Raw genomic sequence first — 27,565 nt, forward strand, 5'->3', positions numbered from 1 at the left:
AGTTGTTGAATATCTTATGTAATTTATTGACTACTGTACTGAAAGGGAACGAATGGTTGTATGGATACTCAAGTACGGTTTTGGCTAAATGTGTATCTCTTTTGCATCATCGTAGTCAAAAAATCATAAGTTGGGGAGCATCTGTACTTTAGAATTGTACTTGCAATTCTTGTTTACATTCTGAAATTGGACTCAGAAATGAAACAACCCATACATTAGAGGAAATGTCTACTTCCTATAAAAGTTCAAACTACAGTTTTTATAATAACCCTTCATTCCCCTATTCTATCACTACTAGGTGGATAGCAGTAATATTTTAGCTTCAAAAAGAAAGGACAGTACCTATGGTCGACAATAATGTATTGTACACTTAAAAATATATTGGCTGAGTGTGGTGGCTTATGCCTGTAATCCCAGCACTTTGAGAGGCTGAGGTGGGTGGATTGCTTGAACTCAGGACTTCGAGACCAGCCTGGGCAACACGGTGAAACTTGGTCTCTACAAACAATACAAAAATTAGCCAGGTATGGTGACGTGCAACTTGGGAGGTTGAGGTGAGAGAATGGGTTAAACCTGGGAGGTAGATGTCATAGTGAGCTGAGATTGTGCCATTGCACTCCAGCCTGGGTGACAGAGTGAGACCCTGTCTCAAAAAAATTATGTGTGTGTGTGTGTGTGTGTGTGTGTGTGTGTGTGTGTTAAGAGGATAGATGATATGGTTTGGCTGTGTCCCCACCCAAATCTCAACTTGAATTGTATCTCCCAGAATTCCCATGTGTTCTGGGAGGGACCCAGAGAGAGGTAATTGAATCATGGGGCTGGTATTTCCCCTGCTATTCTCATCATGGTGAATAAGTCTCATGAGATCTGATGGGTTTATCAGGGGCTTCTGCTTTTGCTTCTCCCTCATTTTCTCTTGCTGTCACCATGTAAGGAGTACCTTTCACCTCCCGTCATGATTCTGAGGCCTCCCCAGCCATGTGGAACTATAAGTCCCATTAAACCTCTTTTTCTTCCCTGTCTCGGCTATGTCTTTATCAGCAGTGTGAAAACGGACTAATACAGTAGGTCTCATGTTTACCACAATAAAATTTTCAAAAACATTTTTTAAAGGAAAGGATTAAAGACCACAGACTGACTGGCCTGGAGACAAGAGACCAACTTGTATTCCTAGGTTTACCATTATTGTTTATCTGGGCCTCCGCTGGAAGAGCACAGTGATCTTAAGCAAACCTCACCCTCACCTCTACCCAGTGTGAAGAAACCTTACAAACAGCTATGAAATGAAGTTCTCGGCTGGTCTTCACAGCTTCAGCATGACCTTGAAATCTTCATTTGTACGCAGACAGGTCTGATACTCCCTCAAGAGCTGAAAATAATTATGGGAGAAAAGGGAAGTCTTGGAGCCAGCTCCATCAGAAGATTCCCTAGGAAACAAGGTAACGGAGTTTCCCTGAACATGAAGTTCAGTTTAGAATGCACATAAGGATCATGAACAACACCACATGATCTCTAAGGTAAACCATCAAAGTCTCTCCCAAGCTCTTGGACTAGGAATGTTCTATCCATCACTATACTATAAATCTCTTTGGTCTTTGTGGATAGAAATAGACCAGTGAGGCCAAATTACTCCAAACTCATGTAACTGAAATTCCACAAAAAATGAATCCATGCCCCTAGGGCTTTCTCTGGACAGAGGGAGAAGACCTCTATCTACAGCTTCATTTCTGCTTACTGAGAAAATCAACTGCAGAGGAAGCGCTGCCTAAGACTTTAATATGAATCAAAACCACACACATGCACACATACACACATCTTCTGCTGGACCTTTACATAGTTAAAGGGCTATCAGCTTCTGTTATTTTAAGAATTGCTGTCATAGTCTCTATTTGACTTCTGCGGAGATAGGTCTCTGGGCATGGTCTAGATAATCAGAAGAATCTGAGGAGAAAGGCAAATAATACTGCATAAATATAAAAGGCGATTTATTGGGGAAAAGAGAAATTATTTGCTAGACATATTTGCCTTAGAGAAATCTCTCTGTCCCTTAATATGTGTTTAGACTGTCCAATACTTGAGAATAACTGTTTGACCTCGGGAGATCTTGTGTGAATGTGTTTGATTCAAAAGGTACTCAGAGAAGACCAAAAGAAATCAGGAAGAATAAAAAAGGCCATGATTACTTCCTACTGGCTGAGAAACCTCAACACAGGTGGCATTTCTCATGCCGACCACCATCCTATATTGTTGTGCTATAAATATTCACCACTGTTCCCATCACTTCTACTACAACTCAGACTCTAGAATATGTAACCCTGTGTGGATCCTTGTGTCTAAGGGTGTTGATATGGCTTGGCTGTGTCTCCATGCAAATCCTATCTTGAATCGTAACTCCCACAGTTCCCATGTGTCATAGGAGGAACCTAGTGAGAGGTAACTGAATCATGGGAGTGGGTCTTTCTCGTGCTGTTCCCGTGATAGTAAGTCTCACAAGATAGGATGGTTTTAAAAACGGGACTTTCCCTGCACAAGCTCTCTTCTCTTGTCTGATGCCATGTGAGACACACCTTTCACCTTCCACCATGATTGTGAGGACTCCCCAGCCACGTGGCCCTGTAAGTCCGTTAAACCTCTTTCTTTTATAAATTGCCCAGTCTCAGGTATGTCTTTATCAGAAGCTTGAAAACAGACTAATACAGGTGGGGTTTCCCTGAACATGAAGTTCTAATAAGTTCCAGAGTGAAAACAAGTCCTTCAGGTAGTGAGTAAAATATTCTTAAAGTCAGGGGGAAATTGGCCCTATGGAACATTTATGAAAGGTGCTCTCTCCTACAAATGAGAGCAGGCAGACCTTGACATACAGCAGAGAGGCTAGGAAGCTGGATAAAGCTGCAAAGGGTCTAATGTTTTTGCCTCAGATTTTGGAAATAGTTGTATTCAAAATATAGGTTTACAGTAGTGGTGAGCATTGCTGTACTCTAGTTTTCTCCTGAAGTGTGGAAACCTTCAGTAAAGGTGGATACATAGCTCTACCTTATGGCACCTGGAGGGTATGCCAACGCCCAACCAGAGGCAAAGTGCTACCTGGGAAGGATCACTGTCTGTCATAGATGAAGAGACTGAAACAGAAATTGAGAATTCAGCAGAAGCAAACCATTGAACCAGAGATGGCTGGAGATATGCTCACTCTTGATAATCCATGAAGATACTGGAGGAAGACTGGGATGGTCATTCAAAGCATTCTATTTGAAAATTAAAGGAGGTGTAACTCCAAAAGGTTGACTATTTAGGAATACCCCAAAAGACACCTGGTTATTATGCATCAAAAACTGACTGTATTCTCTCACTAGTAGAACAGACTGGGAAAAACAGCATTACCCATCACGTCACCTTCCAAAGTTGCATTCCTAGTTACACTAGAGTCAGATTTCAGTAATTTTTATCTCCCTATAACATTTCTAAAAACAAATCTAAATTGGTAAATTTCAGCAGCCAAAGTTTTCATTGTTTTGAAAGAAAAATTTTACTTGATGATACCTAAAATAAATTGCTAATTTAATTTCTTTTTAAATGCTTGTTCAGGCACAGTGGCTCATGCCTGTAATCCCAGCACTTTGGGAGGCTGAAGCGGGCAGATCACTTGAGGTCATGAGTTCCAAAACAGCCTGGCCAATATGGAGAAACCCCATCTCTATTAAAGTACAAAAATTTGCCTAGTGTGGTTGCATACACCTGTAATCCCAGCTACTGGGGAGGCTGAGACACAAGAATCACTTGAACCCGAGAGGCAGAGGTTGCAGTGAGCCGAGATCACACCACTGCACTCCACCCTGGGCAACACAGCAAGACTCCGTATCAAAAAAAAAAAAAAAGTTTGGGCCTTTCTGATTCTGCCTTAGAAAATACAGAAAAATATTACCTTAGTGAGAATAGTCCTTCCTGAATTTTGTTCAGTCCTCAAAATTATATCTGTGTAAAAAGTCATGACTAGGTAAGTTAAAAAACCAATACAGAAAAAAAAAGAAAAGTAATCAACAAATATTTATTGAGCAACAACAAATATTTTACTGAGTTTCAAAGCATGATACTATTTAGTAGAGATGCCAAAATAAATAATTTCTGGTCCCCAAAAAAGTCAAACACAATGATATGCCCAATAAAAAACTAACAATATTTTAAATTTAAATTTTAAAGACACTTAAAATTATTTTTGCATTTCTAGTGGTTTGCAAGAATTTCATATCATTTTTTAAATAACTGCAATGTCAAATTAATCTTTCATTTTAGTTTCTTCAACAAAATAATTTTATAGTAACATTTCGTGCCTGCAAAATTATTTGCCAAAGAGGTATTTTGTTCATTAAGCCCTAGTGGCCTAAGAGAAGTTTATTGAATACTAAACCAAAAAAGCAGGAGTTACTAACTTTAAGATCTGCTTTCAGTTGGTATCCTGATGTATTCAGCCAACACAATAAAACACCGTAAAATTTTACTATGCATAACGAAATTATTGAAAATCAAGACCCATTAGTATGTACTATGCTTACTGCCAGATCTACTGAATGTATCTAATGTCAGGTTAGGAGCGTGGTCGTAAATCAGTGTGACACCTGCCCTAAGCATCCGTTTCTGGTTTGATCCCTTGAAAGGAGCTCTAGACTTATAGTTCTTAAAGTAGTTAAAGGCATCATCAGAGTAGAAACATTTTAATTATGAAGGTAGTACTTACAGACAATTATAAGATTTAGAAAAATAATGAGAAAAAACTTTTCAAAGCAAATTCCAGCAGGACTTAGTAATACTGGACACACAAACCTACAGTGGCTTTGAGTAGCTCAGCTGATGTTTCTGCATGTACTTACCACCTTGTATGTGAAAGCACCTTAGAAACTACAACATGTCTTACGCTGTTATAATATTTTCTACTACAAGGCATATTCTACCAGTGCAAGAGATCAACAATGATTACAAAATTGATAAGAGGGAGTTAAAAATTTCCAGTCTTGTTGTTACTGACAACAAAAATTCAAGTTGAAAATGCCTGGGAGGGGGATGAATACCCCATTTTCCATGATGTGATTACTATGCATTCCATGCCTGTCTCACAATCTCTCATGTACCCCATACATATATGCACCTACAAAGTACCCACAAAAGTTTTAAAAGAAAAAAGAGAAAAAACAAGAAAATGCCTGGGGATAGTCTACAAAGTTGACTTAATTTTATCTCAGTTGCAGTATTTACTTCTTGCCTTCCTACTGACCTCTTTTCCACCTACATGTGTTCCTGAAGAAAAGCCAAATGGAGATGCTCTGCCTTAGTTCTTTCAAAGTAATAATATAAAAGTATTCAAGGAACTATTATTACCTTTTTGCTGCAGATTCTGTCCCTGAGATACAGCCAACCCACACAGATGCAGACATGGGCACATATCAGTTGCCCTCAAATTTCCAGAGCTCCGAGCTCTGTTCTCTGGAAGGGAACATCATAGGACATCCAACTGTAAAACGTGAAAATGTGGCATATCCTAATTTTCTTCATAGCAGTTGTAATAAAAAATTAAAATAACTTTAGACCATACCCATATATTGAACTTATTTGAACTTGTCCTATCACTCTAGCACCATATTGAAATTCATCAAAATTCAAATAGCTATAAATGAAACATGAATGGTAATAATAACTTCAGATGTTGAAATAATTGCTCAGGATGATTTAGATTCTATAAACATAGTTATCAAAAAGAAAAATAGCATTCTTTGCCCCCAAGAGTAAAAGATTCAGATAAAAATGTTTTCCTAATGAGCAGTGTGCTTGGGTATAGTATTATTCCAGGAAAGATCAAAATTCCAGTCATCTTTGGTAAATTGCATGTCTGCTAACTTCAGCTATTTTGGGATTTTTTAAAGTTAAACCATTTCCGAGTCACAGAAGAAATATGCACGGTTCCCCTGTGCCTGGAAACAAAATGCAATCTATTCATTCCATCTCCTTATTTAAATTCTTTTGAAAATTAGGTGAATCTGATGATTCATGAAACAATCTTTGAGACTACTTTCAATATAGCTTATTGCAGTCTTAGGATGATGGTAATAATAGATACCATGTGTGACTGCTGGACTTTATGTACTTTATAATTCTCATATAAAATCTACATGAGAATCTTTTTGCTTAAGGTATTAATTTGCCCAAGACCACTCAGAGTAAGTGCCAAGAATAAAACCAAGTCTCACACCAAAGTTTGAGCTCTACCCACGAAGCAATGATTTTTACATAATTGTTAGAGATCCTAATAATGTCTTTTTTTTTGTACAGCCACTATATTGTATGCCATAATCTCAGTATCATGTTCTCAATCAAGCACTGTGAGAACACTGACATTCTATATTACCAAGACCAGAAGTTTCAAAGTGAAGCAATTTTCATAACGCAGCCATTTAGTGGGAAAAGTTATCAATTGGATATTTGGCAAATTATGTTTCTCTCTTAAAAAGTTATATCAGATGGGATGGATCTCCAAACTCAATATGAGAGGTATGTATTTCTCCTGCCCAAGATTCACTTCCCCAACTGGGCTCTAGAAAATCACTATAAGTGTAACCCTGGGGCCAACAGCCTTAAGGTTATCTGGGTGCTTGTTAGAAATGCACAATCTCAGGTCTCACCTACCAGCTGAATCAGAATTTGCATTTCAACAAGATCTGGAATCTCATATCCTCATTACTGTTTGAAATGCCCTGCTACCCTACCCCAGCCTAGGTTCCTAATTATTCCATTTCTTTCCTGTTTTCTTAATTTCTATTGGTTTTTATTTTTTTTCCTCACATGAAAACATTATTTTAAAAAGTCCTCTGCTGAATCTGCACCCTCATTCCCCTCATTTCTCTTCTTTTCTCAACCAAGTGCCATGAAGGAGGTTTCTGTAATTCCTGAATCCGTATCTTCTGTTCACTTCTCAACACACTGCAGTATAGTTTAGTCACCTACCAAATATTTGACCGTTACTATGTGCCAAGGACTGTATTAGACTCTGAGGATAAAATGGTGTACAAAAGCCTTGGTCCTTGTCCTCGAATTACTATCCTCAAAATCATTTTGACATAGATCACCACTGATTTCTTGAATTGTCAATTCTGGGAAGCACTCTTTATTCATTATCAGTAAGAGAACACAACTGTCCTCCTTAAGCCAGATATTGAAGAGAGTTTGCAAAAATATAATTGCAAAAATATAAAAATAAAAAAACAAGTGCCACTTTTCTAACTTTTTTAAGAAAATATTTTTGGGGCCAGGCATGGTGGCTCACACCTGTAATCCCAGAACTTTGGGAGAATGAAGTGGGCGGATCACAAGATCAGGAGATCGAGACCAACCTGGCTAACACGGTGAAACCCCATCTCTACTGAAAATACAAAAAAAATTAGCCAGGCGTGGTGGCGGGCGCCTGTAGTCCCAGCTACTTGGGAGGCTGAGGCAGGAGAATGGCGTGAACCCGGGAGGTGGAGCTTGCAGTGAGCCGAGATCGTGCCACTGCATTCCAGCCTGGGCGATAGGGCACGACTCCGTCTCAAAAAATATATATATTTTTTTTTTTTTATAAAAATGTTATTTATGTTAACATGATAGGCTTGTTTTTAGTTTTAAATGAACAAATATTCCTAAAAGTTATTTTAATTTCTAATAGAGATCCACAACTCTCTAGGCTGCTCAATAATTTTTAGAGTATAAGGGGCTCCTGATGTTAAAAAGTTTGAGAACAACTTCTTTCGTATTAAAACCAGGTTGGTTGCTCAACGATATAGTTTGGATATTTGTCCCTGCCCAAATCTCATGTTGAAATGTAATTCCCAGTGTTGGAGGTGGGGCCTGGTGGGAAATGTTTGGATCATGGGGACAGATCCCTCCTGAATGGCGTAGCACCATCCTCTTGGCGCTGTCCTTGCACCAAGTGTGAGCTGTTGCAAGATCTGATTGTTTAAAATTGTGTAGTACCACCCCTTCACCCTCTCTGTTGCTCCTGCTTTCACCATGTGATGTGCCTGCTCCCTCTTCACCTTCTGCCATGATTGTAAGCTTCCTGAGGCCTTCCTAGAAGTCTCTAAGCATTGCTATAGAGCCTGCAGAAGCTATAGAACCTGCAGAACCATTAGCCAATTAAAACTCTTTCCCTTACAAATCACCTAGTCTCAGGTGTTTCTTTATAGCAATGCGAGAATGGCCTAATACATTCAATAAATCCCCAGTATCTACATAGGCATCAACTCTAGAATATATAATACATATGAATAAGTTGCCCTAAACATTTTATTTCCTATGTTTGATTAATTTAGCTAAAGAAGTCACTTTCAAGAGATCAGAAGTAAGATGGCCAAATAAAAGCCTCTACCAACCATCCTCCCCACAGGAACACCAAATTTAAGAGCTATCTACACAAAAAAGCACCTTCATAAAAACCAAAAATCAGGTGAGCAATTACAGTACATTGTTTTAACTGAAAATCACTGAAAGAGGCACTGAAGAGGGTAGGAAAAACAGTCTTGAATTGCTGACACCGTCCTTCCCCTATTCCCCAGCAGCAGTGAATCTGTATGGCTTGAGGGAGGGAGAGTACAGTGATTATGCTGCCCTGTCACAGTGGAAAGCAACACTTGGCAGAACTCAGCCAATGCCCACAGAGGGAGCATTTAGACCAGCCCTAGCCAGAGTGAATTCATCCATCTCAGTGGTTGGAACTTGAGTTCCAGCAAGCTTTGCCAGTGCAAGAAGCTCAACTGCTCTGGAACCCTAAATAAACTTGAAAGGTGACCTAGGCATCAAAGTCTGGACTTCGGGGGCACATGACCTAATGGGGGACATCAACCAGAGCAGCCAAAGGAGGGTTTGCAGCACCACTCCTCCAAGCCCAGGGAGCATAGCTCACAGTTCTGAAAAAGACTACTTCCTTCCACTTGAGGAAAGGGAAGGGTAGAGGACTTCATCTTACAACTTGGAAACCAGCTCAGCCACAGTAGGATAGTGCACCAGGCAGAGTCATGAGGCCCCCGTGCGAGAAGCTAGCTCCCAGATGACATTTCTAGACACATGCTGGGCCATAAAGGACATTGTGGTCTTGAAGGGAAGACTAAAAAGTGCATGGGCCCTGAATAATCAGCAGCAGTAGACAGGTAGTACATGCCATGGGCTTTGAGTAAGACTCTGGGATGTGCTGGCTTCAGGTGTGACCCAGCACACTCCCAGCTATGGTGGTGATGAGGAGAGACTCCAGATTCAGAAAAACAGAAGAGTAAAAGGGGTAGTTTAGGTACCAGCTCATCCACAGTGGGGCGGAGCACCAAGAGGGCTCTTGTGGTCCCTGATTCTAGGTCATAGCTCTTGGACAGCATTTCTAGACCTGACCTGGGCCATAGAGGAGCTCACTTCCCTGAAGGATATGTCCCAGGCCTGGCAGCAACCAACCACAAGCTGACTGAAGAGACCCTGGGGCTTCAATGAACATCAGTGGTAGCCAGGCAGTACTCACTATAGGCTGGGGTGGTGGAGGCCACAGAGACTCCTCTGCCTATAAAAAGGGGAGGAAAGTGTGGGAAGAACTTTGTCTTGTGGTTCTTTTGCCAGCTTAGCCACAGAAGAATAAAGCACCAGGTGGATTTTAAGATTTCCAACTCCATGCCCTGGTTCCCAGATGGCATCTCTGGACCCACCCAGTGCCCAGGGGCACTCACTACCATGAAAGGAAGGACACAACCTGGCTGGCTTTGCCACCTGTTGATTGTAGAGCCCGAGGGCCTTAAGTAAACATAGGTGGTAGCCAGGTAGCGGTTACACCAGGCCTTGGGCAAGACCCAGTTCTGTACTGGTTTCAGGTCTGACCCAGCACAGTCCCAGTGGTGGTAGCCACAGGTGTTCTTGTATTATCCCTCTCCCCGCTCCAGGCAGCTCAAAACAGAGAGGCAGGGGAAGGCCATTTGTTTGGGAAAGAGTAAGGAAAGAGAACAAGAGTCTCTGCCCAGTAATCCAGAGAATTCTTCCAGATCTTATCCAAAACCACCAAGGTGGTACCTCTATGAGTCTGCAAGAACCACAGTGTTACTAGGCTAATGCAGATATGGTTGCAGTGACCAAACACTTAGATCACAACACCCAAGTACCTTAAAATACCTGGAAAGCCTTTCCAAGAACGGGGGTGGGGGGAAACAAGCACAGACTCTGAAGACTACAATGAATACCTAACTCTTCAATGCTCAGACACTAATGAACATCCACAAGCATCAAGAGAATCCAGGAAAACATGACTTCAGTAAACTAAATGAGGTACCAGGAACCAAGCCTGTAAGGACAGAGATATGTGACCTTTCAGATACAGAATTCAAAATAGCTGTTTTAGGGAAACTCAAAGAAATTCAAGATAACACGCAGAAGGAATTCAGAATCCTATCAGCTAAATTTAACAAGGAAATTGAAATAATTAAAAAGCATCAAGCAGAAATTCTGGAGTGGGGTCGGGTGCAGTGGCTCACATCTGTAATCCCAGCACTTTGGGAGGCTGAGGCAGGCAGATCACTTGAGGTCAGGAGTTTGAGACCAGCCCGGCCAACATGGTGAAACCCTGTGTCTACTAAAAATACAAAAATTAGCCAGGCGTGGTGGTCCATGCCTACAGTCACAGCTACTCAGGAGGTTGAGGCAGGAGAATCACTTGAACCCAGGAGGCGGAGGCTGCAGTGAGCCGAGATCACCCCACTGCACTCCAGCTTGGATGACAAAGTGAGATTCCATTGTAAAAAAAAAAAAAAAAAAAAAAAATGGGCGCAGTGGTTCATGCCTGTAATCCCAGTACCTTGGGAGGCTGAGGTGGGCAGATCACCAGGTCAGGAGTATAAGACCAGCCTGGCCAACATGGTGAAACCCCGTCTCTACTAAAAATACAGAAATTAGCTGGGCATGGTGGCAGGTGCCTTAATGCCAGCTACTCGGGAGGCTGAGGCAGGAGAATCACTTGAAACTGAAAGGCAGAGGTTGCAGTGAGCCGAGATCATGCCACTGTACTCCAGCCTGGGTGAAAAAGCAAAACTCCATCTCAAAAAAAAAAAAAAAAAAGAAATTCTGTAGTGGGAAAATGCAACTAACATATTGAAGAATGCATTCTCTTAATAGCAGAATTGATCAAGCAGAAAAATGTATAGAATTTTTATTAGTTTTCTCTTTGCTTATTTGCTAGTTTGTTTATGCAATGAATGTTAAGTTGTTATCTGTTTAAAATAATGGGTTATAAGATAGTATTTGCAAGCATCATGGTAATTTCAAACCAAAAAACATACAATGGATACACAAAAACATAAAAAGCGAGAAACTAAAACATACCACCAGAGAAAATAGTTTTCACTAAAAAGAAGACAGTAAGGAAGGAAAGAAGGAAGAGAAGACCACAAAACAACCAGAAAACAAATAATAAAATGGGAGGCTCAAGTCTTTACTTATCAATAACAATATTGAGTGTAAATAGACTACACTCTCCAGTTGAAAGACATAGAGTTGGTGAATGGATAAAAAACAAGACCCTGTTGCCTACAAGAAACACACTACACGTATAAAGATACACATAGACTAAATATAAAGGGATGGGAAAAGATAGTCCAGGCAAATGGAAACCAAGAAAGATCAGGAGTACCTATACTTACATCAGACAAAATAGCTTTCAAGACAAAAACCATAAAAAGAGACAAGGAAGGTCATTATTTAACAGTAAAGGCGTCAATTTAGCAAGAGGATATAACAATTGCAAATATTTATGCATGCAACACTGGAGCACCCTGATTTACAAAGCAAATATTTAGACCCTAACACAATAATAGCTGGAGACCACAATACCCATCGTGTAGCACTGAACAGATCATTCAGACAGAAAATCAATAAGGAAACATCAGACTTAATCTGCACTATGGACCAAATGAACTTAATAGACATTTACAGAACATTTCATCCAACAGCTATAGTATACACATTCTTCTCCTTAGCACACAGATCATTCTCAAGGATAGACCGTATGTCTTAAAACATTTTTTAAAAATGAAATAATATCAAGTATCTTCTCTGACCACCATAAAATGAAACTAGAAATTAATAACAAGAGGAATTTTTGAAATTATACAAATACATGGAAATCAAACAGTGTGTTCTTGAATGACTAGTGGGTGAATGAAGAAATTAAGAAGGAAATTGAAAAACTGAAACCAATGATAATGGAAACACAATATACCAAAACCTACGGGATACAACAAAAGCAGTACTAAGAGGAAAGCTTATAGCTCTAAGTGCCTACATCAGAAAAGCAGAAGAACTTCAAATAAAAAATCTAACAACTATTCTTAAAGAACTAGAAAGGCAAGGGCAAACTGAACCCAAAATTAGAAGAAATAATAAAGATTGGAGCAGAAATAAATGGATCTGAACAAATAAAAAAAGATCAATGATACACAAAATTGGTTTTTTGAAAAGATAATTGACCAACCTGTAGCCAAACTTGCTTAAAAAAAAGAGAAGACTCAAATACAGCCAGATATGAAAAAAGAGATATTACAACCAATACCCCAGAAATTCAAAGGACCATTAGAGGTTACTATCAGCAACTATATGCCAATAAATTGGAAAACATAGAAGAAATTGATAAATTCCTAGACACATACAACCTACTAAGATTGAACCATGAAGTAATCCAAAACCCAGACAGACCAATAACAAGTAATGAGATTAAAGCTGTAATGAAATGTCTCCCACCAAAGAAATGCCTAGTACCTGGTGGCTTCATTGCTGAATTTTCCCAAACATTTAGAGAAAAACTAGTATTAATCCTATTCAAACTATTCCAAAAATAAGAGGAGGTGGGAATACTTCCAAACTCGTTCTACCAGGCCAGTAGTACCCTGATACCAAAACAAGAAAGAAAGAAAGAAAGAATGAAAGAGAGAGAGAGAGAGAGAGAAAGGCAGGCTACAGGCCAATATCCCTAATGAACACTCATGTAAAAATCTTGAACAAAATACTAGCAAATCACATTTGACAACACATTAAAAAGTTCTTTCATCGTCACCGGGTGGGATTTATCCCAAAGATGCAAGGATGGTTCCACATATAGAAATCAATCAATGTGATACATCATATCAAAAGAATGAAGAAGAAAACATGATTATTTCAATTGATGCTATAAAAGCATTTGATAAAATTCAACATCCTTTCATGTTAAAAAAAAAATTTTAACTGGGTATAGAAGGAATGCACCTCAACATAATAAAAACCATATACAACAGATCAACAGCTAGTATCATACTGGATGGAGAAAAACTGAAAGCCTTTCCTCTAAGAACTGGAACATGACAAGGATGTCCACTTTCACCACTGTTATTCAATATAGTACTGAAAGTCCTAGCTACAGCAATCAGGCAAGATATAAATGGCATCCAAATTGGAAAGGAAGAAATCAAATTTTCCTTATTTGCAGATGAGACAATCTTATATTTGGAAAAATCTAAAGACTACACAAAAATACTATTAGAACTGATAAATTCAGTAAAGTCACAGGATATAAAATCAACATACAAAAATCAGTAGCATTTCTATATGCCAACAGTGAACAATAAAATTAAATACTTAGGAATTAACTTAGGCACATAAAGCTCTCTACAATGAAAACTATAAAACACTGATGAAAGGAATTGAAGAGGACACCAAACTATGGAAAAATATTCCATGTTCATGGATTGGATGAATCAATATTGTTAAAATGTTCATACTACCCAAAGCAGTCTGTAGATTCAATACAATCTCTATCAAGAGAGCAATTACATTCTTCACAGAAATAGAAAAAAAAAAATCCTACAATGTATATGCAACCACAAAGGACCCAGAATAGCTATCCTGAGCAAAAAGAACAAAACTGGAGGAATCACATTACCTGACTGCAAATTATACCACAGAGCTATAAAATCAAAATAGCAGAGTGCTGTCATAAAAACAGATACATAGACCAATGGAACAGAATAGAGAACCCAGAAACAAATCCGCACATTTTCAGTGAACTCATTTTTGACAAAGGTGCCAAGAACATACATTGAGGAAAGGACAGTATCTTAAATACATGGTGCTGGGAAAACTGGATATCCAAAGCAAAAGAATGAAACTAGACCCCTATCTCTCACCATATAGAAAATTCAAACAAAATGAATTAAAGACTTAAATCTGGTTGAGTGTGGTGGCTCCCATCTGTAATCCCAGCACTCTGGGAGACCACAGAGGGCAGATCACTTGAGGCCAGGAGTTCAAGACCAGCCTGGCCAACATGGCAAAAAACCTGTCGCTACTAAACATACAAAAATGAGCCAGGTGTGGTGGTGTGGACCTGTAATCCCAGCTACTCAGGAGGCTGAGGTGGGAGGATCACTTGAACCTGGGAGGCAGAGGTTTCAGTGAGCCAAGATAGCACCATTGCACTACAGCCTGGGCGACAGAGCAAGAGTCTGTCTCAAAAAACAGAAAAAAAAAAAAAAAAGAGACAAATCTAAAACCCTAACCTACGAAACTACTACAAGAAAACAATGGGGAAACTCCAGGACATTAGACAGGGCAAAGATTTATTGAGTAATACCTCACAACCATAGGCAATCAATGCAAAAATGACCAAATGGAATCACATCAAGTTAAAAAAACTTCTGCACAGCAAAGTAACCATCAACAAAGTGAAGAGACAACACACAGAATGGGGAAATATCTGCAAACTGGCCATCTGACAAGGGATTAATAACCAGAATATATAAAGAGCTCAAACAATAGGAAAAAATCTTTAACAATCGATTTTAAATTGGGCAGAAGATCTAAACAGAGATTTCTCAAAAGAAGACACACAAATGGCAAATATGAAGTGTTCAACATCACTGATAGAGAAATGCAGATCAAAACTATGATATTATCTCACCCCAGTTAAAACGGCTTTTATCCAAAAGATAGGCAATAAAAATGAGGATGTAGAGAAAAGGGACCCTCACACACTGTTGGTGGGAAAGTAAATTAGTACAAACACTATGGAGAACAGTTTAGAGAGTCATCAAAAAACTAAAAATAGGACTACCCTATAATTTAGCAATCCCACTGCTAAGTACATGCAAAAGAAAGAAAATCAGCATATTGAAGAGATTATCTGTTCTCCCCTGTTTAGCGCAGCACTATCCATAAGAGCCAAGATTTCAAAGCAACCTAAGTGTCCATCAACAGATGAATGGATAAAGAAAACGTGGTACATATACACAAACGAGTGCTATTCAGCCATAAAAAGAATGAGAGCCTGCCATTTGCAACAATATGGATAGAACTGGCAGTCATTCTGTCAAGTGAAATAAGCCAGACACAAAGACAAAATTCATACGTTCCCACTTATTTGTGGGAGCTAAAAAATTAATTAAAAACAATCAAACTTATGGAGATAGAGAATAGAATGGTGGCTACCTGAAGGTGGGAAGGGTAGTGAGGGAGTGGGGATGGTTAATGGGCACAAAAAGTTCAAAAGTATGAATAAGTCTAGTATTTGATACCACAACTGTGTGATATAGTCAATCATTTAATTGTGCATTGAAAAAAAACTAAAAGAGTATATGTGGACTGTTGTAACACAAAGGATAAATGCTTCAGGTAACAGATACCCCATTTACCCTGATGTGATTATTACAAGTTGGATGCCTGTATCAAAATATCTCATGTATGCCATAAATATATACACCTATTATGTACCCATAAAAACAAAAAGTTAAAGAAAAAAAAAAAAAAGAAGTCACTTTCACTTGGCATTTCATGCACCGTTTAAAAAGAAAAAAAAAAAACCGGAGATGGCTACTAGTCCTTCAAAAACTAAAAGCCTTCACTGGAATACTTGTAACAACTGATGTACATGCTTTAGTCTTCCAAAATGGGGAAAACAAGGTAAAAACTAAAACCATGAATAGTTTGCTTTAAACATTCTTCAAGTTTATATTGCCCATAAGCCATGTTTTCTAAAGTTCTTAAAATCAGTACTTTTGTGCTTTTATTTTGAATACTTCAATGTACCTGATTATAGTGCCAGAATGTGGTTATAAGAACAACTGTCTCTATCATATTAATATAAAAAATATTTAAGGTATTTGCATTTTGTTTAAAATGAACTCTTCAGAATACATCTTTTAAGTTATACCCTATGAAATATCATATTTTGGTCTTGATGGTGAAATATATGCACAGAGTAACATTCCGTCATACATTGCCTGCACACTGGGATCAAATGTATATTATTTCTTTTTTTTTTTTTTTTTTTTTTTTTTTTTGAGGCGGCGTCTCGCTCTGTCGCCCGGACTGGAGTGCAGTGGCCGGATCTCAGCTCACTGCAAGCTCCGCCTCCCGGGTTCACGCCATTCTCCTGCCTCAGCCTCCCGAGCAGCTGGGACTACAGGCGCCCGCCACCTCGCCCAGCTAGTTTTTTGTATTTTTAGTAGAGACGGGGTTTCACCGTGTTAGCCAGGATGGTCTCGATCTCCTGACCTCGTGATCCGCCCGTCTCGGCCTCCCAAAGTGCTGGGATTACAGGCTTGAGCCACCGCGCCCGGCAAATGTATATTATTTCTGTAGTGGTGGAAGAAGGTTCTGGTTTCAAATACTTAGTATTCAGAGAGAATAAAGAAAATACCCCTCTTGAAAAGTACTTTCTTGGCTTAGTCACACAGGAAAATTCAGATGCAATTTTTTTTTGTCATCTTCTCCCACAGGTGAACTCTCAGTAAGCAACGCAACTTTTCATCAGACAGGTTTTACTACATTTTTAAAGAACAGTCTAATTTACAAACTTTGCATGTGCTTCAAGTTTTTCATGTTTAACATACAAATAAAACCTCAAGCAATTTGTTTTCATCTTGTAGTCATAAAACATGTGCAGGACACAGAGATCCTTTAGCTGTTAAAGGACACACTATTAAACATAACTTATTTATTTGAATATCAACTATGTTTACATATTGATAAAGATTACAGTTCTGAACCAAATAATTGTGCCATTCATATCACTTAGCTGATTCTTATTTTAAATAATTCAAGTTATACTCATATCTACCTTGTAGATTATAAGAGCTACATTATATATTTCTAAGCAATTTTAAATTAATTTTGCAAAGTAGTTTTCAGTATAGGTCATATACATTTAGTGTCCCTAAACCAGGGCTTTCCTTATCAATTAGACAATAAGGAATTGCTCATAATATCCAGCCTTTGTCTTTATAACCTCCTATATAATATCTAGTTGTAGCCTGTGGAAAAATATCATACTGAGGACCCTCATCTATCAAGCTGGTAGAAGCAACAGATAGCTTCAGAACCACTATCCTAAACAAAGAAGTCAAGAGAAAGATTTAGAGTAACTTTTATTCCGAAGGAAAACAAGTGAGAATACACATGAAACTGAGGCATGTTAGGTTGGTCTGATCAACTGGCACCAGTGACACAAGAAAATTAATGCCCTTCACTGGAATCTTCTACAATGCAATAGTTTATGTACTTTAAGGAGGCAAAATTTTGAAAATCAATAGAAGCAAAGGAAATGACAAAACATTTGCTATCTGAAGAGTATATTTCACACTTCGTTTTTAGTAGCAATGTTGTTGAGAACACAAGGAAGCTCATTTTAAGATCTTACCAGGGAATCAGGTGACATTAACTATTAAACTTTATGTATGCGTATATAAATCCCTCTAAATTAGTTCTAAAAACCTGATATAATGATTACAGTTTTTTTTTGCTGTTGTTTTTGTTTTTGTGTTTTGAGACAGGGTCTCACTGTCACTGGGGCTGCAGTGCAGCGGTGTGATATTGGCTCACTGCAGACTCCACCTCCTAGGCTCAAGCAATCCTTCCACCTCAATCTCCCGAGTAGCTGGGACCAAAGGTGTACACCACCACACCCAGCTAATTTTTGTATTTTTAGTAGAGATGAGGTCTTGCCATGTTGCCCAGACTGATGTTGAACTCCTGGGCTCAAGCAATTCGCCCCACCTCTGCCTCCCAAAGTGCTGGGACTACAGGCATGCTGGGACTACAGGCATGAGTCACCATGCCCAGCTGATTATACACTTTTCAAAGTGGTTTCACTTAACTTCAGTCATGGATTTAAATAAGACAAGAGGATTTAAACCAAGGTTATTTGCCTTTTCAAGGTACACATATGTGTGAATGTGTGTACATATATATACATGCACACATACATATACATGTAAATACATGTATATGAGTATACACATATACCTACATAAGATTTACCTAAAAGAAATAAATTTCTATGAATAGGAAAGTTTTAAAAAAGTGATGGAAATATGCCTTTTTGCAATTCTTAACAGCACCATTAGAGGAATCATAAGCCTAGAAATGCTTCTTTTGAAAGATACAGTAGTAGACAGACATTAATGTCTAAAAATATCTTTTAAGCTCTATTAAATATTTTCATTAAATAAGCAGTTTGTATGTTATACACAGCCCAGTGATAAAGCTTACCAAATAAGGCTTGCACACAAATCAAAGATGGAATAAAATAAATGTAAATCAGATTCCTTCAAATATTTTTTTATAAGGAATCAAAGATAGTTTTCATTTAAGATAGCTTAAACTTCGGTTTGCCATAGAATACACGTAACTTCTGCTTTACTCACAAATGAACATTGAAAATATTCGGGATAAGTATTTGGGGGCTCATAAAAGCTCATCTGTTTCAATAATTTAAAGCAAACCATTATACCCAGTGAAAAATGTTCCCAAAAGTCCACCAAGCAAAAATATTTCGTTCCAGTTCTCATTTTAGTTCTATTTTCCCCGCGATCATGGTCATTAACAGAAGTATACAGAAATAACCCACAACTTATCAACCATAGTATCTCCATGAGTTTTCACACAAAGTAAACTATTAATATTTTCTACAAGTGCCAAGTTTTACGAATGTTACTAAACAAAGTATTGTAGGGAATAGAGTTGAGAATTAAAGTTTACACATAAACTTAAGAGAGCAGTAAGAAAAGTTTTCAAGCTGTCTGTTCCACAAGGGACTACCACCTTAAACTGTATGCCAAAGAATGCTAGCTCTAAGTGCCGCTCCCTAAAATGTATAGAAAATGTTGTTCATAATACATGGAATATTTTTTAAAAGAACTGAGGCATTCTATAATTGCCCCCCTCCAAATATACCTGTAACTTTCAAAAAAGATTGTTCAACCCAGTATTTTCAAGATACTTGACTTTATAATCTTTCTTACCCATTAAGAGTTCTGCAAAGTTAGTGTTCCTCATAGCATACTTTGAGAAACTATGTAAATTCTAGGTAATGTGTCATTGATTTAGGATCTTTTAAGAAATCATATAATTGAGAGAAATCCAGCAAGGCAACAGGCAGAAAACTGCTTAGGAATGTTTAAAATATTTAAGACAACACACAAAAGATAACATAACAAGAATAGAATACATGGGTCATTATTATTGGTATGGTAAGCATCATCTGCATAGACAGTCTATCAAATTGTTTCAGATTATTTTTTCATCCCTATTGCCAACATTTCACCCATGCCCTTTTCACTATAGAATAATGGTAAGCTTAAATATCTTCCGAAGTTATTTTCCTCGTTATAGTCTATTTTTTCTAATCTAGTGTTTCCCAAACTTAATTTATTGCTTATGAATAAGAAGGGATCTTGTTAAAAATGCTTAACTAATCTAATCTAGTGCTTCCCAGACTTAATGTATTGCTTATGAATAAGCAGGGATTTTGTTCAAAGGTTTTGGGGGTAGGGTCTGAAATTTCCCCTTTCTAAGAAGCTCCCAGGTAGTACTGATGCAACCACACTTGAGTAACAAAGACCTAATTCATTCTGAAAGCCACGCTTTACTACTCTTAGCTCAGTGAATTGTGTAAACATCTATATTCAATTACTGGTCAAAAACTTCATTCTGGACCAATCTGGTTTTTCTCTTAACTACTACACTCATTTCAACCCAACCCTGGTTTTTTTTTTTAAAGATAAAATGTATGTGAAGTACAGATTTTAAATGTACAATTCAGAGTTACGATAAATGCATATGCCAAGTAACCACTACTACCTCCCCCTACTTTAGGTAAAATGCATATACAGCAAAGTACAGATTTTTTATGTACAATTCAAGGAGTTTTTATAAATGTATATACCCGAGTAATAGCTACTCCTCTCCCAAAAAGATACAGAACACTGTCATCACATCAACTGTATTTTGGCCCAACTCTATAAATGTTCTTTCACTTTTCCACTGCCTTTCCACCTATCCTTAAAGACTCAACTGAAGCACTTCCTTCTTCAAAGCACAACCAAAATTCACTCATGTACCACCATCTAAATTTATTTATTATTTCTGAGACAGGGTCTCCCTCCATCACCCAGTCTAGTGTGCAGTGGTAAAATCATGGCTCACTGCAGCCTTGAACTCCTGGGCTCAAGCAATCCTTCCCGCCTCAGCCTCTTGAGTAGCTAGGACTACTGGTACATGCCACTGTGTCCGGCTAATTTTTTCCAATTTTTTTTTTTTTTTTTTTGTAGAGATGGGATCTCACTTTGTTACCCAGGTTGGTCTCGAATTCCTAGCTGCATGCTTCAACATGTTAGGATTACAGGCGTGAGCCACTGCACCTGGCCTGTATCTAATCTACCACTTTTAAGGCCCAGCCATCAGTTGTTCATCCCACTGAACAACTACAGTGGGTACCTCACAAGTGTTTCTACCTCTATTCTTGCTTCCTTCCTTAATATATTACCCATAGAGTTGTCAGAGTGACCTTTTAAAATTATAAATCAAAGTAGGTCCCTGTCCTGCTTAAAATTCTCCAATGGCTTACCATCACACTTGCAATGAATCCAAATGCCTTTTCCTGTATCAAAAAGCCCCTACTTTTCTGACTTCATCTCTTGCTACTTTCCCTATTATTTTCTATGCTCTGGCCTCTTGAACCTCCTTCCTGGTCCTACAATACAGCAAGATGTTCCTACTTTAAGGGACTCCACATTAATTACTTCTTCTGTTCTTCCCCACCACCTTTATGACAGGCTACTTTTAGTCATTCAGATCTCAACTTCAAAGTCACCTCCTCACGGAAGCCTCCCTGACAACAAAATCTAAAGTAGCTGCTCGGTCACTCCCTAACACAAATCCTACTTTAATTCTCCACACAGCATCTATCGTTGGTATTTATCTTGATGTGTTTGTTATTTATCTCTTCTCACAATAACATAAGCTCCATGACTATTACATTTATCAACAGCGTTTAATGCTTTAACTTCTGAACCCAGAACGACATCCATCTCATTACAAGTAGATGCTTAACAAATGTTTTCTAAATAAACATGTTAACACAGACAATATATATTCATGTTATGCAAATGAAAATTGTGCCTGGTATCCCAATACAAAATTTCCTGTAAAATGTAAAGAGAATAAGAAAGCTATTGCTAGTTTTCAAACCAGATAAATCCTTCACAAGAAAAAGAGAAGGAAAGCAATGCGCCTTTAACTTGGAGCAAAAATAACATAAAACACAGGTTAAGGCAAAGTTTAACTCACATAAAGTTTAATCATCAAGTTAAGGAAAATATCAAAATGTTTGAGTTAGTGTATGACAGAGAAATCATACAGTATTTGGTGTTTCCATTATTGACAAGCTATGCTGCAGAAAGAGCAATCGCATTAAATCTTAGTTCATCAGGGTCACGCTCCATAAACTTCTTGCAAACTTCTATGGCATCCTATGGAGGAAAAAAAAAGTATGATTTTTCAATGTATAAGTGTTTTACTTATAAATGATAAACATTTCATATTTTTCTAATTCATACTAATTTTACACTGCAAACTTCCTTTTCCAAATGAGAAATAAAGAACACCAGAATAGTGAACAGCTGGGTGTCCTAATTTGCTTTGTACAAAAATATAAATATAGTAAGTGTTCTCTTTTTTTTTTTTTTGAGACAGAGTCTTGCTCTGTCACCCAGGCTGGAGTGCAGTGGTGCAGTCTCGGCTCACTGCAACCTCTGCCTCCTGGGTTCAAGCAATTCTCCTGTCTCAGCCTCCCTAGTAGTTGGGACTACAGTCGCATACCACCATGCCCAGCTAATTTCTGTATTTTTAGTAGAGACGGGGTTTCACCATATTGGTCAGACTGGTATCGAACTCCTGACCTCAGGTGATCCACCCGCCTCGGCCTCCCAAAGTGCTGGGATTACAGCCGTGATCCACTGCGCCTGGCCATAGGTGTTCTTAAATGCTATTAAGAAACTTTTCACCTAAAAATCACATTTCATTGATTCTAAGCCACACAATTTATTCATGTTTTAAAATCTCTAAAATCAGGATCAAAATATAATTAATGGTATCCTGGATTTGATGAAATCTGGGATATAATGAGTAAGTCTTTCAATACTATTCTTGCCTTTTCAAATTTTACATTTGTTCATAGAGCTCTGAAAACCTTTTTATTTGCTGCAGATTTTTAACACTAATATAAATTTTCTTTTTGGATTTTCTAGAGAGAACAAGGATAAAGAAGTATCCAAATACAAAGAAAATGTTATACAAGTGACCTTTAGAGATGTTTTAAAGATGACAAAATATTAATAGCACTTAAGATGGGCCAACAAGTTTTACTGTTACCTCTAATAAAGTTTCATCACTAGTTTCACCATGGTTAATTGGAAATGGTTTCCGCCCATCTGTGGAAAACAGACAAACAATTGAATGCTTAGCTGTTTTTACAGGATAATGTACTTTCAACTTCCATTTTCCTCTTTCCTCAGTGAGGCGAGAAAAGTTAAAAGTCATTTTAAATAATATATCCTAAAACAAATGTTTTAATGTGCTACCATGAGTATTTTTTATTAAAGGTTATTAGTTAGAACTTTGCCTCTATATTTGAAAGCCTAAATTATCTTCATGAACAGAATTTATTACAATGCTGGCTTTCGTTTCCTGATATTAATATGCAAAATTATTAAGTCAGTTTTTAAAAAATTATCACCCCAGCTTTTATCCTTAGAAATTTTAAAAACTTCTTTTCTCACTTTAAATAGGAAGATCTCAAGTAAGATAAACATGTTTAAAACAATGAAAGGGAGCCACATTGTCATGGCTTATACAATACTACTACTAATTGTGTACTACCAATGCAGTAATATAGAGGAATAATCCAAATAACTCAGGATTATTTTACTGACCACCAAAATAACCAAATTCACAATCAACTTAAATAAACTAGTACTTTTTGAATATTATTTTTTTTAAAAGTCCAGAATTATTTAAACTCATGCTAACTCAAAGTCAACTAACAATTATATATCCAAATCCATAATCTCAGATGTCTTGTAAATGGCTCTTCATTTAGTTCAATCCATAAAACACAGCCCCTTCTACAATTCCATAGTTTCTAACCACAATAAAAATTTCTGAATATACATATAGTAATAGACTTGGTTGTTAGATACTTTTCAAAAAATGAATGAAAATTAACACATAAATAATCTCCATATAAAGTAATATTAATTTCTATAAATTGTATCATCAGAATTTGTGATTCCTATTTTTGGACTAACATCGAGATAAATATTCAAAATCCTAAAGAAACTTATCACTAAATTACAATGCCTGGGATGTAATTCCTAAAGTTTCTAAGAACATTTAGGAAACATTTTCCTGTAACTATATTACACATGAACACTTAATTATCCATATTTCTGTGAACTTATACTATCTTTCTAAGTTGTAATGTATATTTCTCAATAATATATCATAAAATGTCTTCTTAAAATATTCTTTTGTGGCAAATGCTTATTCTTCAATAGACTATTCTATATTTACATGACTATCATATTCATTATGTGCCACCTCATTTTGTATTATTTTTTAATGTTTGCATAAAAGCAAAAGTATAAGTAAACAATGTAGGCTGTTCCCTCCCTAACCAAATTATAAATTAATATATATTTTTTCTTTTTGTATTTTTCTTTCTTCTTTTTAATTTAGAGACAGGGTCTCACTTATATTCCCCAGGCTGAACTTGACCTCCTAGGTTCAAGCAATCCTCCTGCCTCAGCTTCCCAAGTAGCTGGGACTGCAGGCACATGCAACAGCACCTGGCTTAATATATGTATTTTCCTGGTTTCCATCATTTGTGTGTGTGTGTCATTCATGAGACTAAAGAGCTAATAAACTCAATTATGGCTGGATGTGGTGGCTCACGCTTGTAATTCAAGAAGATTGCTTGAGGCCAGGAGTTCAACACCAGCCTGGGCAATACAATGAGACCCCACGTTTACAAAGAATTAATAAATTAGCCAGGTATAGTGGCACAAGTCTGTATTCCCAGCTATTTGGGAGGCTGAGGCAGGAGGATCACTTGAGCCTAGGAGTTCAAGGATGCAGCGAGCTATGATCATGCCACTGCACTCCAGCCTGGGTGACAAAGTGAGACTCTGTCTCTAAAAAAATAAAAAAACATAAAATAAAAACAAAAAATGGCAGTGAGCAATTTTCCTTCGAATGCAGCTGTTTAAAGTAACATATAATTAATTTCAATTATTATAGACTAAGATTATTAAACAATTGATCCTGAAATGTCAAAACTGTACAGTCTATTTTTATAATAGCAGGATAGAACAAAGATTAATTATGATTTTTACTGTTATTCTATCCATGGGCCAAATCCAGCCCTCGGTATATTTTTAATGCCTCCTTTAAGCTAAGACTGGTTTTTACGTAGCCCACAAAACCTAAAATATTTACTACTTGGTCCTTTACAGAAAAATTTTGCCACAACAATAAAATGTAAAATTTGCTGTTCCAAACACCGCTACCACAAAACTGTCACTTGCCAACAACTTTGGAGGTAATTTCAGTAAATGCATACTGTGCAGAAGAATCCATGGGGCTCAGAGACTGTCACACTTACAGGCCCCTTCTAAAAGAGGCAGGGAAAAGCTGCACCTTGTACATGGGTCATGTAACCTAAAAACCCCAGTCCAAATGGGCTATGCCACTTCCAGGCTGGACAGGGAAGACAACAGTGGCCTGACGTTTTGGTTGTAACTAACCAATTCATTCAGAACTTGTTTTTTGCATAGTTTGATCACAAGCCTTCAGAGAAAGGTGACAACAGAGTTGTACAAGAGACAAGTGATAAACACCACAATATGCTTTTTGGTGCAGATAACCAAGTATCAGCTACTGTCAAATACCCAAGGACAGTCAACGACATGAACGATGGAGCTTAAAAAACAGAGACTATACAGAAATAAAAACTTTTTTTTTTTTTTTTGAGACGGAGTCTCACTCTGTCGCCCAGGCTAGAGTGCAGTCGTGTGATCTCGGCTCACTGCAAGCTCTGCCTCCCAGGTTCACGCCATTCTCCTGCCTCAGCCTCCTGAGTAGCTTGGACTACAGGTGCCCGCCACCATGCCCAGCTAATTTTTTGAATTTTTAGTAGAGACAGGGTTTCATCGTGTTAGCCAGAATGGTCTCCATCTCCTGACCTCGTGATCCGCCTGCCTCGGCCTCCCAAAGTGCTGGGATTACAGGCGTGAGCCACCACGCCCAGCCACAGAAATAAAAACTTTTTAAAATGTACAGGCTTAAAAAACAGAGAATATACAGAAATAAAAACTTTTTAAAAATGTACAGGCATGCCTGAGAGATACTGTGGGTTAGCTTCCAGAATACCACAATAAAGCAAATATCACAATAAAATGAGTCACACAAATTTTTTTGTTTCCTAGTGCACATAAAAATTATGTTTATATTACTCTGTAGTCTATTAGGTGTATGTTAGCATTATATCTAAGAAAACAATGTACATACCTTAATTTTAAAAAACACTTTATTCGTAAAAACGCTAATGATCATCTCAGCCTTCAGCAAGTTGCCATATTTTTGCTGATGGAGGGGCTTGCTTTAATGTTGATATCTCCTGACTGATCAGGATGGTGGTTGCTGAAGGTTGGGGTGGTTGTGAAAATTTCCTAAAATAAGACAATAACGAAGTTTGCCACATTTGACTCTTTCTTTTATGAAAGAGTTCTTCATAGCATGTGATGCTGTTTGACAGCATTTTACCCACAGGAGAACTTCTTCCAAAAATGGTGCCAATCCTCTCAAATTCTGCTGCTGCTTTATCAACTAAATTTGTGTAATATTCCAAATCCTCTGTGGTTTGTGGTCATTTTAACACTGTTCATGATTTCTTTATTTGGAGTAGATTCCATCTCAAGAAATCAGTTTATTTGCTCATCTATAAGAAGCAACTCCTTACTTGTTCAAGTTTTATCATGAGATTGCAGCAGTTCAGTCACATCTTCAGGCTCCCCTTCTAATTCTAGTTTTCTTGCTATTTTCATGATATCTGCAATTACTTCCTCCAATGAAGTCTTAAACCCCTCAAAGTCATCCATGAGGACTGGAACCAGCTTCTTCCAAACTCCCGCTAATGTTGATATTTTGAGCTCTTCCCATAAATCATGAATGTTCTTAATGGCATCTAGAATGGTGAATCCTTTCCAGGAAGTTTTCAACTTAATATTCTCAGATCCATCAAAGGAATAACTATGGCAGCTATAGTGTCGCAAACTGTATTTCTTAAATAACAAGAAATGAAAGTCTAAATGATTCCTTGATCCATGGCTGCAGAATGGATGCTGTGTTAGCAGAAATGAAAATATTAATCTCCTTGTACATACATCTATATCAGACTTCTTGGATTACCAGGTACATTGTCAATCAGCAGTAATATTTTCAAAGGAATCTTTTTCTGAGCAGTACGTCTCCACAGAGGGCTTAAGATATTCAGCAAACCATGCTATAAATAGATATACTATCATCCAGGCTCCATTGTTCCATTTATAGAGCATAGGCAGAGAAGATTTAGCATCATTCTTAAGGACCCTAAAATCTTCTGAACATCAAATGAGTATTGGTTTCAATTGAAAGTCACCATCTGCATTAACAAGAGAATCAGCCTGTGCTTTGAAGCTTTGAAGGCAGACATTGACATCTCCTCCCTAGCTATGGAAGTCCTAGATGGCATCTTCTTCCCAAGAGAAGGTTCATCATCTACATGGAAAATCTGTTGTTTATGTAGCCACCTTCATGGAATATCTGAGCTTGATCTTCCGGATAACTTGCATCTTCTCCATCAGCACGTGCTGCTTCACCATGCACTTTTATGTTATGGAGATTACTTCTTTCCTTAAACCTCATGAACCAACTGCTAGCTACTTTTCTTCTGTAGCTTCCTCAACTCTCTTAGCCTTACAGAACTGAAAAGAGGTAAGGCCTTGCTCCAGATTAGGCTTAAGAAAATGTTGTAGCTAGTTTGATCTTCTATCCAGACCACTCAAACTTTCTCCATATCAGCAATAATGCTGTTTTGCTTTCTTGTCATTCATGTGTTCACTGGAGCAGCACTTTTAATTTCCTTCAAGAACTTTTCCTTTGCATTCACAACTTGGCTTATTGTTTC

General features: G+C 37.7%; 1 protein-coding gene and 2 long non-coding RNA genes across 5 annotated transcripts in view; 1 reads left to right on the plus strand and 2 right to left on the minus strand.

Annotated features, from left to right (window-relative positions):
• LOC117063686 overlaps positions 1-22,741 on the plus strand; it is a 33,387-nt gene extending 10,646 nt beyond the window's left edge. The window contains exons 2-3 of the long non-coding RNA XR_004429037.1: positions 8,331-8,464; positions 22,590-22,741. This is a non-coding gene — a long non-coding RNA (uncharacterized LOC117063686). The remainder of the gene's footprint in view (positions 1-8,330; positions 8,465-22,589) is intronic.
• LOC117063685 lies at positions 716-7,210 on the minus strand. The gene is made up of 3 exons (XR_004429036.1): positions 5,368-7,210; positions 3,920-3,969; positions 716-1,369 (listed from the first exon to the last, which is right to left on the minus strand). It is a non-coding gene; the product is annotated as an uncharacterized LOC117063685 (long non-coding RNA).
• The window catches only part of UCHL3 (ubiquitin C-terminal hydrolase L3), a 58,527-nt gene continuing 52,571 nt past the window's right edge, over positions 21,610-27,565 (minus strand). For all 3 annotated transcript variants that reach the window (XM_033177544.1, XM_033177542.1, XM_033177543.1), the window contains 2 exons: positions 22,714-22,772; positions 21,610-21,812 (listed from right to left, as the gene is read on the minus strand). In XM_033177544.1, the coding sequence (XP_033033435.1) occupies positions 21,729-21,812; positions 22,714-22,772 (143 nt within the window). In that variant the 3' untranslated portion in view covers positions 21,610-21,728. The remainder of the gene's footprint in view (positions 21,813-22,713; positions 22,773-27,565) is intronic.

The sequence above is a fragment of the Trachypithecus francoisi genome, unplaced genomic scaffold (assembly GCF_009764315.1).
Source record: "Trachypithecus francoisi isolate TF-2019V2 unplaced genomic scaffold, Tfra_2.0 Lachesis_group18, whole genome shotgun sequence".
Taxonomy (NCBI): Eukaryota; Metazoa; Chordata; class Mammalia; order Primates; family Cercopithecidae; genus Trachypithecus; species Trachypithecus francoisi.